The sequence below is a fragment of the Fundulus heteroclitus genome, chromosome 13, assembly GCF_011125445.2.
Source record: "Fundulus heteroclitus isolate FHET01 chromosome 13, MU-UCD_Fhet_4.1, whole genome shotgun sequence".
Classification (NCBI taxonomy): domain Eukaryota; kingdom Metazoa; phylum Chordata; class Actinopteri; order Cyprinodontiformes; family Fundulidae; genus Fundulus; species Fundulus heteroclitus.
The window spans coordinates 14,759,812-14,779,801 of record NC_046373.1 but is presented as its reverse complement, the minus strand read 5'-3'; the positions used below and the strand labels follow the sequence as shown (position 1 = coordinate 14,779,801).

The 19,990-nt window shown below is 38.5% G+C and overlaps 1 protein-coding gene across 4 annotated transcripts in view; it reads right to left on the bottom strand.

Annotated features, from left to right (window-relative positions):
• csmd3b (CUB and Sushi multiple domains 3b) overlaps window positions 1-19,990 on the bottom strand; it is a 159,220-nt gene that overhangs the window by 52,743 nt on the left and 86,487 nt on the right. For 2 of the 4 annotated variants that reach the window (XM_036145171.1, XM_036145172.1), the window contains exons 32-41: window positions 18,917-19,033; window positions 18,589-18,798; window positions 17,025-17,213; window positions 14,969-15,146; window positions 9,699-9,844; window positions 6,683-6,763; window positions 4,148-4,261; window positions 3,855-4,043; window positions 2,888-3,046; window positions 1,023-1,211 (exon numbers count right to left, since the gene is read on the bottom strand). In XM_036145171.1, coding sequence (XP_036001064.1) covers window positions 1,023-1,211; window positions 2,888-3,046; window positions 3,855-4,043; window positions 4,148-4,261; window positions 6,683-6,763; window positions 9,699-9,844; window positions 14,969-15,146; window positions 17,025-17,213; window positions 18,589-18,798; window positions 18,917-19,033 — 1,572 coding nt within the window. The remainder of the gene's footprint in view (window positions 1-1,022; window positions 1,212-2,887; window positions 3,047-3,854; window positions 4,044-4,147; window positions 4,262-6,682; window positions 6,764-9,698; window positions 9,845-14,968; window positions 15,147-17,024; window positions 17,214-18,588; window positions 18,799-18,916; window positions 19,034-19,990) is intronic. The other 2 variants (XM_036145173.1, XM_036145174.1) reach the window with 1 other exon arrangement.

Genomic DNA, 19,990 nt, shown 5'->3' with positions numbered 1-19,990 from the left:
ATATATATATATATATATATATATATATATATATATATATATATATATATATATATATACAAAATATATTCAAATGTCTAAACACAATCCATACTTTTGTAGCTCTCTGATGCATCAGTCACCCCCAAGAACAAAACTGTTCCAATAAATCAAAATTTTTGGGGCCATACATGCAAGATGATAACTGCATGTATTCTTTTGACCAGAGGTGTACGCAAATCTGTGTACAAACTCACATAAATTGTAATTTCCTATATACAATATACAATTGAAAGGTCTTAAATGTGAGGAACATGATATTACACAGCTTTGACTATACACACTCTCTTGGACATTCAATGACACCAAATACCTAAGGTTTTCTACTTATTTATCATATAATGCTTCTGTACACACCACACTGCATGGAACAAAATGGATAATAAAGAAAGCTGTGCTTTCCTTCCCTTTGTGGTTTTGTTCGAGATAAGTCATGTTTTCATAGCTTTATCACCTTTACATCCATTAGGAAATGGTAAAGATAGTAACACACTTTACTATAAAATTTATGTACTGAAAAAAAAAAACGTATTTTGCAGTGGCTGCTTTATCAGTTTGTAGATAACAAGACAAGATGAAGTGGATGTTAAATTACAGCAGGTAATCTCGCAGCTCATCAAATACCCTCCTGATTCTTCTACTCCATATAACTTTGATAACAGTCCCTGATTAAACTTTTTTGGTAGTTTTTTTGAGCTGAATTGTGATGCAGCAAAGCAGGACAAAATCGACAACAAATAATATATTTTACACAACATTTTGGAAAATAAAATATTTTCTGAATCACAACATCTGAACAGACAGGAAACTAAATCACATACTAAAACCTTTGTAACCTGTGTATTTTGCACAGTTTTGCTGTATTTTACACCTTCACACACACATGCACATACACAAACCCATATCCATAAATCTATACATCCATGTGTGTGCAAACTACATTTTGTTTTAATTGTTTCAACTACAAACAAATTTGCAAGTACCTTGACAGGCAGGCACAGGAGAGTCCCAGCCATGGTAGCCCTGCGATGTGCGACGGCAGGTCGCCGTGCCATTGCCTATGAGGCGGTAACCTCGGTCGCAAGCCCAGCGCACCACGCTGTTCACATGACCGCCAGTCTGAGAGGATATGGAGCCATGGAGGGGGGAGTCTGGTGTGGAGCAGTACAGGGCTGCGGTGGGACAAACATTTAAAAAACAAATATGGTAAATTTCATGAAACAAAACATGTATACCAACACAAAACAAATATGTATTCATTCATCATTTCTTACCCTACCATTAAAATCTACACGGTAACTGTTATTAAACTACAGAAAAGAAAAAACTCTGAGACCGGCACTTTTACATCTACATAACTAAAGGACATTATAAAAACTTTAAAAACTACTGGCAGTTGTTTACAACGGTATTTTACCCATGTCACTTCAAGCCCATGACATAATGAGACCAAAAAATGTTTGGGAAGAAATAATAAAATATAAATAATGATCACTTTGAGATAAATTATTGTTCCTTTGTAAGACATCTTAAAAAATGCTTAATCTGTTCACAGATTCTAAATAGAAAACTGCAAAATCTCTCTTAAATGAGCTTTAAATCTAGACTGTCAGTGTGTATGCCAAGTATGCCAAGTTCTGTGGCAGACAAAATGTTGGTATCAGTTTGACAAAGGCCTGCTGTTCCTGCTAACCAGCTAGCAGCAATTAAAGAAACTAAGTTGAAGATTATTCTCCATTTGTCACCATTTCTATAATTAAGTCATGACTTCAAAACAACAATGAGTCAACTTGAAAAATGTTAAGTAATTGGGGACCATGTGATAATGTCTTTAAATTATGCTTAGTTCCAGGTCTTACTCTAAAATAGACTCGAAAGTGCCATTGAGTTTTTTCTCTTTCTTTCTTTCTTTCTTTCTTTCTTTCTTTCTTTCTTTCTTTCTTTCTTTCTTTTTGTTCTAAAAGTTTAATCATTACATAAGGCATAACAGTGTTCAATCTTGTAAAGAGAATTGAAAAGTGGCAAAATTAGGTTTTCGCACTTTGCAAAGTCAGTTATTGGGAATTGGCCACAAAATTGTCAATCTATGCATTTCAATTTATGAAGAACTAATACATGCATTTTCTACCTTGGATGAAATCTATGAAGGGAAGAAATGTTCCATCAATGGCCAAATTTTGCAGGTCAAAAGCATTGTTGTAGCAGGTCTGTTCTTTAAAGTACAACACATGCTTAACACTTCTCGTCAATGCTCACATTAATCACGTCCAGCCAAAGAAGGTTACCAAGCATCTTGAGAGGCTTGCAATTCATCATACGGAGCAGTGGTGCTTTAAAGGTTAAAGAAACAGCCTCCTGACTGGAGGCTGTGGAGTGAACAAGCAAACTGTGAGCAGGTAAAACTGTCTCCTGCTCTTTAACTGTCAAAAACGCCCTTGAATAGAGCACTCATGCCTCATTACCCAGCGGTGGGAAGTTGTACTCAGCATGGCCAGGTGCAAGATTGTTCCCAGGTAAAGTTTTCTGTAAAACACCATCTGTACTTATCGAGCCTTTTTCGGACTGATTAAACTTGAAGACTAACCAATCAGGCAATTCAGTAAAACTGCTTTACGAGGCAGACAGAAGTCTAGGAAAGTGTAGGTATAGTAAACAATTAAAGTGTATTGGGAGCCAAATGCATTATTTTATATTTGTGCTTTTTCCTTGTTAAATTTCTTAAAATCTTTTTATAGTTTGATCCTAGTCACTTTACGACGTTAAAAATAGCCTTTTTAGTCCTTCTGTCTGACTCTCTCTCCATGCATTATGGTATAAAATAGTAGTAAAGTAAAGTTGGGATACATACTTTGGTACTCACCAACATAGCGAATTTTGAAGCCTTTCTTGTTGGTGCCGTGATCCGATGACCAGCGGACCAGAAACTGATGACCGGAGGTTGTGATGTTAAAGGGTGTTGGCAGGTCACCACTCAGCGTTGCCAGAGTTGGACTGTTGGGTGTGGGGCCTGGGACAAAAATAGTGGTAGAAGGAAAGAGAAAATCATTTAGATATTTTATTTCTGGTAATGCTGGTAACCTTGATGATGAGAGATATTAATGAGAGATATTAAATAGTTCTCTCAGCCGCTTCTTGTGAAAAATGTATGATCGTAACGGTGAACAGAAAAACATTAAAGGGTAAATAATTGATTTAATATTTATTTATTTCCTACGTGACCATGGTATAAGTGGGATAATGACCTTCGAGGTGTCCATTATCAGACATTAACGGACTTCACGGAAGCAACCGTCTGACACGAAGTTTGCTCTACTACATCGGGACAGCGGCAAGACCGGGTAAATACCTCTTGGTGGGCTAAACATTTTTTACTCCATCTAACATGACACTGAAATCGGGGACATTTCCGGTGACAGCTTTGGCTGGGGACAGGTCATCCCAAAACGGGGTCTGTCCCTAGAAATCGGGTCATCTGGTCACCCTACCGGAGGGGCGGAGTGACATTACACACTTCGGAAGAATATTTAATGCGTCTTTTAATCTGGTGCGCCTTATAGTCTGAAAAATACAGTAGCTGTGGCATCTTTGTTCTATAGATTTGTTTGTGGGAATACTTTAAGTTCATTGAATCATTAGGTAGGCTGTAGTGTGATTAATCATAAAAATAATTCCTTAATATTCTTACATCACCAGTTCCACTTTGATGTTTCTATAATCTTTGCATTTTAACGGAACTGGAATCATATTTAATAATTGTAAATAAATCATAATCTTCATATATATTCATATGTGTTTGTGTGTGGGTTGGCTTTTACCATCAAAAATCTCTAGTACATCGAATTCTCTCTCTGTCTGGAAACTCTCAAAGGTTATGGTGACATTGTATCCCTTTTCAAGGTTGATGCTCCACGAACACATCTGGAGGTTCGGGTAGCTCTCTGGCCAGCCTGGGCTCAGGATGACGCCCGATGAGTCGTATCTCACGTCATGCGCGGGGCATTGAACTGAGAGTCGGGACAATTGGGGAAGGCGAGTCAGTGTTAGGTGACAAGACACTTTTAGCTAGAAAGCTGTAAAAATCAGGCTCCATAAAACTTTAAATTCACACCTTGGCATGTAGGAGGAGGGGCGTCCATCTGCAATCTCTCTCCCAAGCGACAGGTTATAATTTCGTTGCCGACCAATGAGAAGCCGGGATGGCATCGATATCTGATGATGTCACCTAGATGCAATAAATCAATGTGAGGAAAGTTTTTTTTTTTTTTTTTTTTTTTTTTCCAGTAGTATACAGTTAGAAATGTGAAACATTCTACAAATTTTAGAAATGGAATATGTTAACCCAGTTATGGAAAAAAAATAAAAGCTGGATGGGTTTATTTTTTGTCTGTAGAAATGTAAAATAAATAAATCATAATCTTTTTGAATGCAACGAGTGGGTGTTTCTGCCCCGTTTTCCAAGATACCTTTACATTTCACTATTTGGCAACTATTCAGTATTACTGTTTGTTTTTGACTGTGCAACAAAACCTTGAAATGCAAACAAAAAAAGTCTCCCATCTCCGCTAATGTATTTTCATATTTTAATGTGTCGAGTGTATCAATTGTAACATTTGTATCAAAAAAGCAGTCCTCATATACATTCTAAAAAAATCATTAGTGGCAGCAATAATTTTGATAGCAGTCCCAAAAAAGAGTTTTTTCTTTTTGCATCAAATGAAAATCTGAATAAAGGCAAATAAACAAGACAAAAATATAGAAAAGCTCAGAGGTAGGAAGATGTGAGCTGATTTGCCTAACTTTAGACTACAGGATGAATAAAGAGTTCAATAAATTATTACTAAATTTGTTTGCAAATAAAAGGCTGCAACCATATATTTATAATCTTCAGGGTTTCAGGAAACATTTGATAAACTAACAAACAAACACTATACTGTTGAACTTATTTTGAAAATTAAAGAGGATCTTTGGAGACCAGGAATGTTACAACTAAGTTCGAGTGAGTTATGTCACCCAGGTTTATATCAATCTTGTATGAGAGATACAGCTGTACATGAATTCACATGTCATCGCTAATTCCCATCAGTGAAAGTAACAGTAATGACACTTGATGTGCAGGTCTTAATGTATAAAAATGGATATTCCATCAGGTTCACCCAGAGGCTAAAACATTAGACCTGAATTTTTTTTTTAAGTCTAATGAGCACATCTCGTTCTCCAAAAGCCTTAATTAGTAATACCAATATTTAAAAAGTCAATTAGGATAAAGCCTCTTAAAGCCTATATCAAAAATAATGGAGCATTTGGTAAATTGTCTGATTATAATTTTCTCTGACCAGAGCACCTTCTTCCACATGGGCTGCAGCAACATTTAGACGGTGCTTCTTAAGAGTTTGTTACTACAATAGGTTTCTATGCATTTCTTCCAAACAGGTTAATACTCTTCTTGCCCAGCTTGTCAGTTTAGATGGAGTCCAGGTCTATGTAGGTATGCAGCTGTGCAGTTTGCTCTCCAATTTTGGATGAAAAATTAAACAATGCCTTGTGACAAAGTGGTTCAGTTTGTGTTCACCATTTGTCCCTTATTCTTATTTCTGATTCATTTACTTTCTGTAGATGGCCATATTGCTTAAATTTAAAACATTAGTTTGCAGCTCTGCTCCACTTACTATCCCGGGTTTGTTTGTGTTAGCATTAGGTTGCAGTTTCCATCTATATGTTTAGGTTAAAGCTACTACTGGATTATTGGTTGAATTTGTTTATTTGGTTTCAAAGTATATTAATTTGTTTTCCTTTTTACTCACCATTGTTTGTCCTTGTAGATCTGCAGGAGTATGGGAGGGGCCGGCCCAGTACTTCCTACTTAAATGTCTGAGTGACGTCACTAATTGTCTGGCTGGGTTCTACCAATTATAGTGTTTCTTTTGGAGTATTGCTTTGTTTTTCTTTAAAGTAACTTTTTGACTTCTCTTGTATTACCTGGTTTATTTTGCACACCATTTTATTATATAGAGGAGTTTGTAAATCAGATTGATAATTGTATTTTTGTTTTTTCTGTTTAGTTTTCATGTGTTTTCCTTTTCCCTGTTTAATTGTGGTTTGGTCCACTCAAGTGCAGGTGTGTTTCCACTTGATTATAAAAGAGAGCTCTTGCAAGCTCAAGGGGAGGAGTGTTCTGAATCCTGTTGAAAATAAAAAGTCATCAGAAGCTGGAATTGTTGACTAAGGCTGTTTCTTCGGTTCACCTTGCTGACCCTTGACCTCACTACCTTACATTCCCCATTAAATTTTTAAAGCAATGGATGCTGTTTTATAACTGGACACCCTTTTAAATGTCTCCACAAGTTTATCCCTGACCCTTCTGGTATGGGTTAAAAGTAGCTATATTTTTTCAGATTATTTCTTAAAACCCAGTATTATATATTGAGGTTGTTACTTGACAAAATAAAAAAAAATAAAAAAGTTTAAGGTGCATTACTAGTTTTGGGAGGCACTGTACCCAAACTAGCACAAGTTTAACATGTTTTCAATGCATTACATATTTTCTTACGGTAAGCCAGGAAAATTGGAAAGTTACAACTTTCGAGTTTTCACCCAGTGTCAAATTGACCCATCCGGAGTCTTGACAAGAAGACAGACAGCTCACCTATCTCCAGCTCGCCATCCTCCATCAGCATGTCAGCATTGGGTACTTCTGGGGGAGGCTGGCATACCCTTAATTGGTAGGCTTGGAGCACAGGCACAGCAGAGGAGAGAAAAGAGAACAAAGGCAGAGATAGTTTATAAAAACCAGAGAAATACAAGACATAATACAATCTTTAAACCAAGATAGAAAAAAATAAGAAAGACAAGTTTAACATTTAAGCTAGCCACTCTCTAGTGGAAACATACAGACAGCTGTGATGTAATAAACCACAACCTGTTTAATTTTAATCATGGCCGCAACAGTTTAACTCCTCTTTTTGGGTTCGGGTGGTCAGGTCAGCAAAGCACAGAATCAAAAACAGAGCAACCTCACCTACACTGCACTGCCTTGACTCATAAAAAAAGAAACTAACTTCACAGCCAGTGAGCTGAAGGCTGTAATCAATATTACCGCATGAGTGTAGATCAGTCACTAACAGAGGCAGAGGGTGAAAATATAGACGGACAGACAGACAAGACTGGAGGAGAGGAGGATGAGAGAGGGCTGAGGGCTGTAAGTCAGGATGAAATTGACTATGAAAATGAGACCTGCCAATAGTATCTGCTGCTCTCATGCATATCAAAGCCTTGTGGTCTGTGTGTGTGTGTGTGTGTGTGCGTGTGTGTGTGTCACTACATCTGAATGTGCGCACAGGGAAAGGATCACTGTAAGCAGTCATTGATCTCACTAAGCTCTAAGACCAGTTTTTTTTTTTTTCTAACTACCGCCACATTCAAGTCACATCTGCTTTGCTAGTCTCATATCCATGACAACATCATCCACCACTCTGCGGGCCTTCACGTCTATACGGGAGAGCTGGCATTCACAATCCTGACCCGAAGATAAATAAACAGAAGGACAACAACAAATATAAATAGCCCCAGCAGTGATTCGACGCTTCTTTTGGGGGTTCATTTGGCATTTCAAACTGAATTTGCACTTTTGCAGCCGCCTCAGATGCAAACGGTGACATTCTGGATTTCGGTCAGGTCACTGAAGGACACAGAGGATAAAGCCGGGAAGAACTACTTCTTATTGTGACAAGTTTTGTTTTTCCAAATAAAACTATGCAGCCCACTCAGAACCAGGGAGAGTGTATTGTTCACTTATTTATGTTGACATTAATATATTCTAGCAAAGAAATGATGAAGAACCACCGTGATACGTGCCATCCCATTTTCAGTTCATCCTTCCTTTGATATATTCTTCGCTTTATCGTCCAATAAAGCAAAAATCAACAAACAAATTAAAGCCATAAAATTTTGGTGCTCCTTCACAAGTGTGACTACTTCATTAACGACATGTGAGCCATTAAAGAAGGAGGAACTCTACTTGAATATCACTTGACAATCTTTCCGAGAGGAAGAGCAGAAGAGGCAGAGGGCATACAGGTACATCCTTTTCTGTGCTCGTGAGCTTAGAGTAAGACAGACGGAACTTATGGGAAACTTGAAAAGAGCACGAGAGAAAAATAAAAAGCTTGACTCATTCCAAGCAATGCTATCAAATTAAATCACAAGTGCGACACAGTCTGGTGAAAATCCTGCTTCGACGAAATGGCATGGTTCATTAAGAAAAATCATCTGCAGCTTGATGAAGACCCATCAAGATGGCTGAACAGAGCACACAAGGTTCTTAAAATGCAAACATCTCAGCCCTTGAAAAGCCCATCATCCCTTTGTTCAAATAAGAGCATAACATTATATACAGATAATGTTTTGGCCCCAAAGTCTGCGACTGAAATGAAACACATTTTCATAACTGGGTGGAGATTATTTTGTCTGGAAGCGCAAAAGCAAGTTTTACTGTTTCACAAAAAGAGACTTAGACTTGTGAGTGGCCCAGCCAGTCCTGACTTGGGTCTGAGGAGAATATATAAAATGTGGTTAAGTTTAGTGCAATGGCAAGGAGCCCTTTCAATCTCAAAGATTTGCAGCTCATCACCAAATATAAATGATCAAAACTTAGGTGGAAACATGAAAAATCTATGCATATTTGAACTCTCCTTGGCTGAATGTAACCAATTTAAGCAAGGTTAGTCTAGTTAATTAACATAGTTTGCTTTGTTTTGTATGGCCGATTATACAGCAAAGTCAGTGGATTGAATAAAAAAGGATTTAATGGTATTTTTAATTATAATAAATTGGGTTAAATGACATGGATTTCACTTTATATTCAAATAATAAACACTTTATTAATCCCAAAAGGAAATTAGATGTTAAGACTTGTACTGTCCAAGTTTCTTCAAATATTTGTTTTCGTGCTCATAATTGTGGGAAGGGAAGACCCTCCTGCAGCAGCCTGTCTTACAGCAAGTCTGCAGAAGCCTCTGACTGAAGACTAAGAAGAGGATGCTCAGAGTTACCTGTGCTAATATGATTTAAACTTTGAAAAAAAAAAAAAACACCGGTTCTTCTATGGTGTCTATTTTCTTCTTTCCAGAAAATGATTTCTATGTCAGTGTTTGTATCTTAAGAGAATAAACAAATCAATTTTCCGTGAAAGGGCAAATGATTTGAGCTGAGAAAAACATTATAAATATAAAGCTAGGCTAACAAAAGTGACACCTCGCACGGCAGCTGAAACAACCAAAACAAAGAAACACCTATTCATTACATTATCGGTAGGATGGACTGTGAAATGGACTTTGATCAAGTTGTAAAATGGTCCTGAGCTGAATCAAATTCAATATCTAATTATTCAAGGCGCTAAGGTTGGGAAGAACTTAATGAAGATGAAGTTAAACACAGTTGAGCGCGATGAAAAACCCATCCAGTCTCATAATTGCACCTTCGACTAATGACAGCATTATGGTTTCATCACTGTACCCCAGGACAAAAAAAAAGATAATTGCAGAGACAACGGTTAATGAGAGTGGCATCTGAAACTGAGCAGACCAAATCAAATGTCATGCTCCACTTGCACTGTACAGCACACCGAATAACACCAGCAGCTCTGAACAAGCTGTACGTCTTACCATGGTAACTTAAGACGAAGAAGCCTGACCCAGAGAAGTCAGAGTGGAATTTAATGAGGATGATGTTGGAAGTTGAATAGACGGACTCCAAGGCTGTGTTCCCGCTGAACTGGCCTATCTGAGGGGATGATTGATCTGGACCATCCCTGCAGGGAAACAAAGAGAGAAACACAGTTAATGTACAAAAAAAAGGAAAATACTATAATTACTGTTTTTAATCTGTTGTTATAGAACAACGGGGTAGAAAAGGCTGCCTGAAACATATATGAAAGTTACTCCTGACATTTATGACTGACACGTGGCTATTTGTGATCAGGGGATGGGTTTCTTGAGGCTAGACTCAAACATAAAGCCGACGCGGCGATATTTATAATATATAACTGGAGCCGCTCCATTGACTGCAAATGCAGATGGACATTTTGTGGCAAAGCGATTTTCCACACGTCATTGTGGCTGGAAATGAACCCATCTTCTTTTTCAAAACATTCCGAACTGCAATGTCTCCAGGCTCACTGATAAAAAAAAAAAAAAAAAAGAATATATACTTTTCAATTCACTTGCAAAAGAACGAGTCGTGATAACACAGTTCAGAAATCTGTGGCTTTTCTCGCTGTGTTGAACTGGAGTATTAACTGAACTGCTGTCAGGTCAAAAGAATAATAAATGTGAGTCTTTGTGTGGGCTTTGGTTTACTCGGTTTAGTGTTCTCATAAAGTTTTCTGTCAGCTGGCGGGTCAGCCTTTGCATGTGATACGCTGAGCTTTTTTCACCTTCAAACAGGGTGTCACCATATGTTGGACTCGAACTGTAGACTTGCTTTCTGTGATTAAACATCATTAGGATAGAGTCGTGACAGAAGAAGAAAAAAAACACAGGCTTTTAGGCTTTTACGTATGAGGATATAAAAAAAACATATTTTCTTTGTCATCCATCCACTATATACGCTTATCCGTGCATGGTCGCAGCAGGGCTGGTGCCTATCTCCAGTGGTCAATGGGCAAGAGGTGGGGAACACCTCACAGGGCAATGCAGAGAAACAAAGGACACTCAACAATGCACGCACACACTTACACCTAATAGCAATTTGGAGTAACCTAACAGTCATGTTTTTGGAGGAAGCCGGAGCACCCGGGGGGACCGAGAACATGCAAACTCTATGCAGAAAGAGGTCTCTCTCACTGCGAGGCAATAGTGCTACCAACTGCACCTCTCTGCAGTTCTTCTTTCCTTTACCAGGTTCTGAAATGTTTTAAAGGCACACAACACATTCCACAGTGTGATTATTCAGCAACAAAATTGTTGCCAAAATGGAGATGTGGGAAAAAAAGATCAGGTTGGTCACATAATTCAATTGGTCGAATGTCAACTTTAGCAGCCACTTAAAGTTCCTGTTTTCTATGGTGTCACATTATTGTGGATAGATCGTTCAGCTGTCTCATCTTTACATCATTATTTCAGGGCACTGGAATTTGCAGACATAGTTTTTAAGCTCATCTTTATGGTTTTACCTGAACATTTTTTCGTCAGATATAACTCTGGACTTTGGCTTGACCATTGTTTGTAACACTGTGGTTCGGTTGAATATTTGCTGTCAGCTTTAGGATCATTGTTCTTTTTCTTGACCCAATTTGGACCAAGATTTAGCTGTTGAATAGGTGGCCTCACATTCAAATTCCAAATGTTACGGTATACAGGGGACTTCCTGGTCAACTCAAAGGGTAAGGGACCCATGTCTTGTGGTGAGAGAACAAGCTCAAAGCATCATCCCTCCTCCACTAGCTCTGCAGTTGGAATGGGGCATTTGTGCTGATAAAGTGGGCTGATATGCTGTGTTGGGTTTGCCTCGAGTAGACCCAGGGGCAAATCTAGAAATTGCTGGAGGGCTGAAAAACCCCTTTGACCATGGGGATTCCTTAGGATCCCCTTAGGGATTACGTAGCTGGACAGGGTCCCTGTGGAAACGGATGTCTGAGTTCCCCTAGACTAGTCAGATGTCTTAGGTAAACAGAAGACAATGAATGAGTGGATGGATGCATAAGTCCAAAGCATTGGGGGGAGGGGTGTTGCTTGTGCGCCCTCTCCTGGGAAGACTGGTAGGTCTTTGTCCAATTGTGAGTACTTCTCACTGTAGAATGGTTGACTTCAGGTTGTTTAAAATTGTCCGGAGAAATCTTCTGAGAATGATGAGCATCAACAATTGCTTTTTTTCCAGGTCATTGCTGATTACCTTCCCCATCGACGTTGTGTCATTACATAGCTGAACATAATGCATAAAACATAATACATAGTACATACTTGCTGATACGTGAATCACATCTTTTGATAAGAAGCATATGGTTGCTATTTAACCAAGCAGGAAGGGCATACATAGCTTTTCACACACAAGTCTTCTATTTTGCCTACATCATTGTTTAATAAATAATAAAAGGGTGGAACCTGCAGTGCCTTTCGATACAAATTACACGAGATTAGAACATGCAAAATATGTCTTGAATTGTGAAATTCAAGAACTGAGAGAGGATGTACTTCCTTTTTACCAATCCTACACACTCTAATGAGTTTTAGGTATTAAGTGACTCTCAGGCTGTACAGGGCATATTGAAGTATTTTCTCACATAGCTTCCCTACAATGTTAGTTCCCTAACAGTTATTAGTACACTCGGGTAGCATATACAGTGAAAGGTTGCACGGTTCTTGCTAACATCTGATGTATCTGACACATCTTGCAATGAAATCCTGTAGTACGTCTCCCAGTATGAGACCAATTAGCAGACTTGGAGACTGTCAGGTCGGCTGGCAGTGGACTGAAGAGACCGCTGTGAAAATCACACCTTTACCACTGAAACTGTGCTCTCTGCGGAGAGCCAGCATTAGGTCTGTGTGACTGAGATTGTGAGCATTTTATTGTCTGTTCGTGCAGTCGCTGTCTTTTCTTTCCACCAATTCACTCATTTAGCCACTTTTTCAGATACATGCTGTGTGCCCAATTCATGGAATTCACACAATCATCTGGGGGTGGGAGACGCGTGTTTCAACAGTCTTCTGGTGTTTGATGTGGAGAAAAAAATGGGAAAGAAAATAGTATTAAGCTAAACCTATACTCTAAAGGATTGTATAATGTAGCATTTGCTTGTCCATTTGCTAAGGACAAGGGGACCCAGGTGGTATTTGTGGTAAGAAGCACGTGTCAATACATATTTTGTGGTCAAAACGGATCAACTTAATTAAACAAGTTTTTAGTGTGAGATAATGCTACTGTAATTGCAGAAGATTCTGTTTCCAGGTTTTTAACACATCTCTGCCAAAGGTACTGATAAATGTGGTAAGAGCTGATAAATCCCCAATTTTTTTGTTTTGATATTATTTGGTGGTATTGTTTTAATTTAAGTTTGGTTATTTTAAGTCTCTACTGTACCTACTTTTACAGAGTTTGTGATATTTCTGATACTACCTTACTTGTGTTTACTATCACTGTGAAATAAATTTCCCATTTAAGGGACAATAAAAGCTAAAACGAGAATAATGACAAATAAGTTTTAATGGAAATTGTTATTACTTTCACCAAAGTCAGATCTGTGTACTGCGTTTTAGCATGTCTAGAAAAAGCAGACAATGATGGCTGTGGAAGCCCCTGATCTGAGTTAAATGAAGACAAAAATTGGGGATGCATTGTGAGGCAACACCTTAAATACACTGCTTTCTTTTGTTGACATCATTGAAGAATTTAGTACATCTGAGCAAGATACAAAAAAAAAAGGGGGAGTCGTGTACCTCAACAAGTCAATTTCAAGTACAAATACAATTTCCAAATGCCCGAAGGTGCCACCGTCATTTGTTCAAACAATTACACACAAGTATACAGTAAGTACCATTGAATGTCTGACTATCAGAACTCCGTTTCCCAGATTTTAATGTGTTTTTGGGACAAAATGCGCATATTCACCCTACAGCAAGGGCTATAGACCTAGTGAAGATGCTGGCTGAAGCTGTTAGGTCTGAAGCTGTCATTTCCACTGTGAAACATGTTCTGTACTGACAAGGAATGACAGGCCAATTAGTGATAAAGAAGCCATTACTCTGAAAGCAACATAAAAAGCCACGTTACAGTTTACAAACGCCCCCGGGGACAAGGACCTTAATTTTTGGAGACATGTCCTGTGGTCTGATGAAACTAAAATTGAAATGTTTGGCCATAATGACCATCATTACAGTTGGAGGACAAAAGGGGAAGCTTACAAGCCTTAGAACACCATCCCACCTATGAAATACAGGGGTGGCAGCAGCATGTTGTGTGAGTTCTTGGCTGCAAGAGGGACTAATGTCATTACAATACAGATGGAAAAATAAAAAAAAGTATGTGGAAATATTAAATTTAATTGTATTTTATTTATATAGCGCCAGATCATAATATGTCATCTCAAGGCACTTTACAGTCATTGAAGCACAGTCTCAAGACATGCGTCAGGGTGTTTGAGCTTTTGCGCAAATGGATCGTTCAAATGGAGATAACCCCAAATCAAGCAGTCATACAAAGTCAGCGTTTGGAGTGACTATCACAATGACACCTTTTTGTGCAAAGCTGAAAAAGGTGTCAATGTGCAAGAAGCTTTGTCAGGAGACTACAGCACCAGCAAAGGTAGCAACATGGCCACCACAGATATAATTTCCATCCATCATTTATACAAGCTTATCTGTGCAGGGTTGCGCCTATCTCCAGTGATAGAAATAGTATTACAATCTATTTAAGCTACTGCTGCAGCCTTTCACCACCTGAAAGCTACACCACATGATATACTAAAACCATTTAAACTCTTGCATTGACGAACATGTCTTCTGTTTCCAATAAAACCATATTTTAAGACGAGTAATTAAAAAATAAGTTAAAAAAAGGTGGCAAGCAATAGGAGAAAGATGGGGCAATGCTTTACATACGGAACCAGCACAATTAAGAGAAAATGTCGCTAAAATAGCTGAGAATATATAGACTCGAAATGGGTAACTCAGGACATGGAGGATTTACGTTGGGTAACCGTATTTTTCAGGAAAGATGTCTGTAGTCATAGTAACCCTTATAAAGCCTTGGTAATCTTCTTTAAATGAAAAATTATCCATGCAGCAAAAGTTCAGACTATTAAACGATGGGTCAGTCAGAAAAACAGGACGTTTCTTCACAACTTTTATGTAAAAAAAAAAAACACTAAGAAACTGCATATAATAAGAGCACAATGAGACGAGTATACAGCTAATTAAGAAAAAAAAAAAACACCTACCAGACAGTGATGTAGTCATATATGGGTTCTGTGCTCAGAACAGTGAAGTTGATGTAAATTCCATGTCCAGGAGGAACTCGGACACTCCACACACAGTCCTGGAAGTTTGGGTATTCTTCGGGGTGATCAGGAGAGTAGATGGTACCATTTAATGAGGTAATGTTACCACCACACCTGGCTGTAAGAGGAAATTACAATCAATCATTTATTTTGTTTTTTAGCACTGTGAATCTCTATTAATTCTTTCCATGAATAAGAGAGCGACTATATCTTCCGCATTACTATATTTAACACAGAACTCTTTGGTTCATTTAACTAAATTTCATTAATTTGTTTTTTGTCTATTGTACAGCTCAGAGATTATGCTGAAGTGTTTCACATGATAAAAATTGTACTTTTATTATACCTTATTTTTCGGACCATAAGGCACACTTAAGAATCCTTCAATTTTCTCAAAAATGGATGGTGTACCTTATAATCCGGTGTGCCTTCTGTGCGATTAAAGTTGTGCTTACTGCCCGATTTTATGTGGTACAATGTGCTCAAAAATCTGGTAAAATGTGTAAGTATGACTTTTGTAAGCATTGAAAGCCGCTCCGCTCAATATATATTTACGATACACTGTGTCACTACCTGATCGGACCCCTGAGCTGTCTACAAGACCGCCTGACTGTATTGTCGAAACTAGAAGTGGATTCATGTAAGGCAGCTTGAGCCCGAAGTACATGCTAGCAAAAATAAACCAAGTAAGTTAATTCAATATAAAAGTTATGTTTATTTTGGCCTTATGTTTGAAACAGAGCAATGTAGTCCAACAACTCTGTCCTCCCGGCAGAAACGGATAGCTCTCCCTCTTAGGAGAGAGCTGTGTACGCGGAGGGCGTACTGCAAAAAGGGAACTAAAAGTAAGAATAATTTTCTTGAAATTAGCATATTTTCCTTACTTATACTTTCTATAACCACTCTTTGCTGCAATTACATGTATGACTCTTTTAGGATGTGTCTCTTAGTAATACGTTTCCTTCCAATACTGCCCTGTGTTTAGCTTCATCCATCCTACCATCCTACCTGACCAGCCTCCTTCTCCTTGATGGATAAAGAAATCCCCACAGTATAATGCTACCACTAACATATTTCCCTAAGGACAGTGTTCATAGAGGGAAGTTTTAGTTTTCTTTCAAGCTGCACAATATATCAAATCATAATCATCATTCCTGTATCAATATGTGAGATATCACAATTGAAAATGACTTTGCTAATTAATGTCCTTCATGCCTCTGAGTTGAGGTGGACACCCATGTCTTGATAGGCTTGTGCTTGCATTTTTGCATAACTATTTATATTTGAGATGATGAATTAAACAGTGGTCAGGAACTGTTTTATTGCCTAACCCTGTTTTAAAATAACAAAAAAAAGCTTGTTATCCCTGAGCTGCCTGCTGTGTTTCTCTGTCTTCCCGATGCTGTTTGTTCACTCACCTTCTTTAAACACCTCAGTGCCTTCATAAAACAGCTGTATTACTAAGATTAAGTTAGACGCAGAGGGGGTCTGTTTACTGATTACATGACTTCTGAAGCCAATTGATTATATGGATTTTATTTAGGGATACTGGTGTAATGACGGTTGACAGCAATTGTACATAATAGTTTGTTGAAAATGTTGCAAACCATGCACCCTTTGGTTTTCATTTCCCAGATATGTGCAACTCTTTGTTGCTACATAACAGAAAATCCCAACAAAATACAAGGTTCATGATTGTAATGTAACAAAATGTGAAAAACGTCAGCAGTTATGAATACTTAAATTACTCAGCATTATGAAGACTGCAACAATATAGTCATGAGTGTTATATTTCCCTGTCTAAAAACACAAGCTAGTTTTTTTTTCCTGTGAATGTGAGCGACAGAGCCAAAGAAAATAAAGTGAGTGAATTCCCTTCACAACATCATACTAAGCTATTTCACCTCTGGCAGATCTTATAACACCCTTTGAACCAAAGCTCGCCACTGGAAAAAAAAAAGTAACAGGTACAGAGATGACCTGTGCAGTCAATTACCTTTACACTGTGGTAAAGGGTGGTTCCAGTTCCTGCTTATTCCGTGTAAACACGTTAGCGAGGCTTCTCCGATCAGAGAATATCCAGGCAGGCATTCAAAAGACACTGTCATGCCTACGCTGAAATCTGTGCCGATTACAATGCCGTTTCGAAACGGCCGTGGGTCAGGACAGCTCTGAAGCTGGTAGGCTGGAGAGACAATAATGGAAATGCATGATGGTTGGTAAATTGCTATTATTTGGACAAAGAGCAGGAGAATAATATGCACGTCTTTCCTAGAAAAGCATCTAACATCTGAATAGCATGTAGTTACCAAAAATAAAAGAATATGTCAAGAATCACTACTGGAAACACATTTACCGATAAAGATACTACCTCATCAAAACGTGCCTCTCAGTTGGCAAAAACAATTAAAAGTAAAGCCTTTGTTTTATCCGTTGGTGTCTTGAAAAAAAAAAAAATTAATCCAGCTAATCCAAATCCTTTTTTTAAAGGTTTGCTCATTACTGAGCCATTTAAAAAACAAAAGACAAACAAATGTCTCCTGTTTCATGGAAGGTCCACTGCAGTCTTCACTTCCAAATGAAACTAAAAGTTAAAATGCTAGATACAAAATGAAGGAACAATAACATCCCTTCATGCATTTTGCAGCAGCATAGCACAATAGTTCTTACATTGTTAAAAATTATCCAAAATAATCGTTCTAACCTGTTCACGTCTAAATATGGCAGCCTGTTAAATATTTATATTATCGACTTTTCACATCTGGGTTGCTACAGTTGTCTGTGCAAAATCTATTACAGAGTGCACCGTTTATGGGCAGAGGAAATCATAAGAGGGCTAAGTTTGACATATTTTCCCATTTTAAGCGCTGGTGGTGCTGTCAGCAGATAAAAGGCATTATTCAAGGCATTATTCATTAGCATCTGTAATTTTCATATAAAGAGAACTAGGCTAAACAAATTACGGCTGTCTGAAGAATTTGTCATAATAAATAGAACATTCTGAAGCCAGATGGCATACATTCAAAACTTCTCCTTGAAATGCATCCAAGTGAGGAACCTGTTTGCACCTTGTAATCATTTTGTTACAGCCTCTTGTAATGGGTCATAATAATACGCAGCTGTTATTTGTGTTTTCCTAACAAAGGGTTGAAGGGGCTGATTTAACTATGTGTGTCTCTTTGCTGTTTTATTGTTTTTATGGCCTATTATGGACTGGTGACTTCATGGAGCTCTGCTAGGAAGAATGTGTTGATTATTTAGGCTAGGAGGACAGTCGGATCTCTATGAGACACAGGTGCTACAGAGAAACAAAGAATCAAAGATCCATCCCACTGCTCTTTTGTAACATTGTGAGGGTATATCTGTGTGAGACAAGCTCAGGGAAGTACAGAGCACATAGGCATGCTGCTGTGTGTGCGTGGTCTCCCTGTATACAGTTTAATAAAGGGACCTGATGAATGGCGCTACAGCTAGTGAGATGGCCTCTTCTGTTGTCTCTGCTCTGGAAACAATCACTGTAAACGGAGCGCTGGAAAGGATCTTCCGGAATCAACATTTACCTTGATATGTGATGTGGAACCCCGGTTTGTTTTGCGAATAGTCGCTGTGGAAAAAAAAGCTGGTTTGGTGGGTGGTGCTGAAAAGCGGTTTAGGAATGACTGGACCGCTGAACTTATCAATCACAGAACCCGTTTCCAGCGTTCCACTACGGATCTCTAGGTAATCGTGGATCGCTTCGGTGGAGAAGTTTAAAAACTGGAGATGAATGCCTGAGGGAAAAAAAAAGAGAAACCACAGACTGTTAACACTTACACTAAAGGAGTGACGCAACGGAGCAAAAAAACAGGGACGTATACTTCTTTTTTCAGCTTGAATGATGGTTCTTACCAAAGCCAACAGGTAGGTTAACATTCCATGTGCAGTCCAATCCGCTGGGATAGTTGCCGGGATAACCCGGACTTAGAATCACCCCACTGACATCCTTCATCGAGCCGCCACATTGAGCTGTATGACAAACATGCAGACAACCCATAATCACAGTGTGCAGGATTGACAACTCTGAGGCACCTGAGTGTCATGCTTTGCCCCTCTTTCTCAATCTGCCCAGACAAATCTCAAACCTTGGTTTCAAAGGGTTTGTTGTGATTGGTCGTTCTAAACACATCGTTGTTTAACTCTCTCTATTATGATGGGTGTCCTCATGGACACGATATCTTTATTTGCTAGTGAATGACATAAAAAGGGATGCACCAGACACCATCTAGTGTATGTGCCAAAAAATATGTGTTATGTGTGTAAATACGGCTGATAATTTTTGTTAGTGTCTTGGTTTAGTCACATAGTTGTTGTCAGTACATTAGCCCCCCCCCCCCAGACTAAATTCCCAGACTGATTTGGACATGCCCAAAACTTCAGTGGTGAGGTTGTTGGAGTTCATCATGAAGGGGACGTTCCCTAGAAGCAGCAGTGTTACTGTAACTATTGCTTGTGCCCTTTTGGCCCAGATGATGTCTTGTCACTAACCTAGATGCAATAAATAAAAGATCTCACTGAGAGGCTGAAATCAACAATTTATGCCCTCCACCCAAAAGCAACAAACATCAAACAAAGAAACAAGCTAGGTCCTTAAGCAGATATTTGTAAAAGGTACACAGAATGTGGCTTACCTGTGGAGGAGCACCATACACAGTTCTAATGTGCACATACGTTGTTGGAAAAAGTAAAGGACGTTGTAAGTTCTGAGGTCTCAAGTTCAAACGCAAAATGTCTTTGTCACAATGTCTTGGCAGCGTATTTAGTAACCAGGGCCAGGAATAAGTGGAAGCAGTGGCTTATAGAGATTTTGGTGAAATTTAAAAGCCACAACGCAGCTCAAAATCTAAGATTCTAATTTCAGAGCGTCGGCGTGATCAGCTAAATTACATAGATTTTAAATTCCGTGGGAATGTATGGAATATGTGC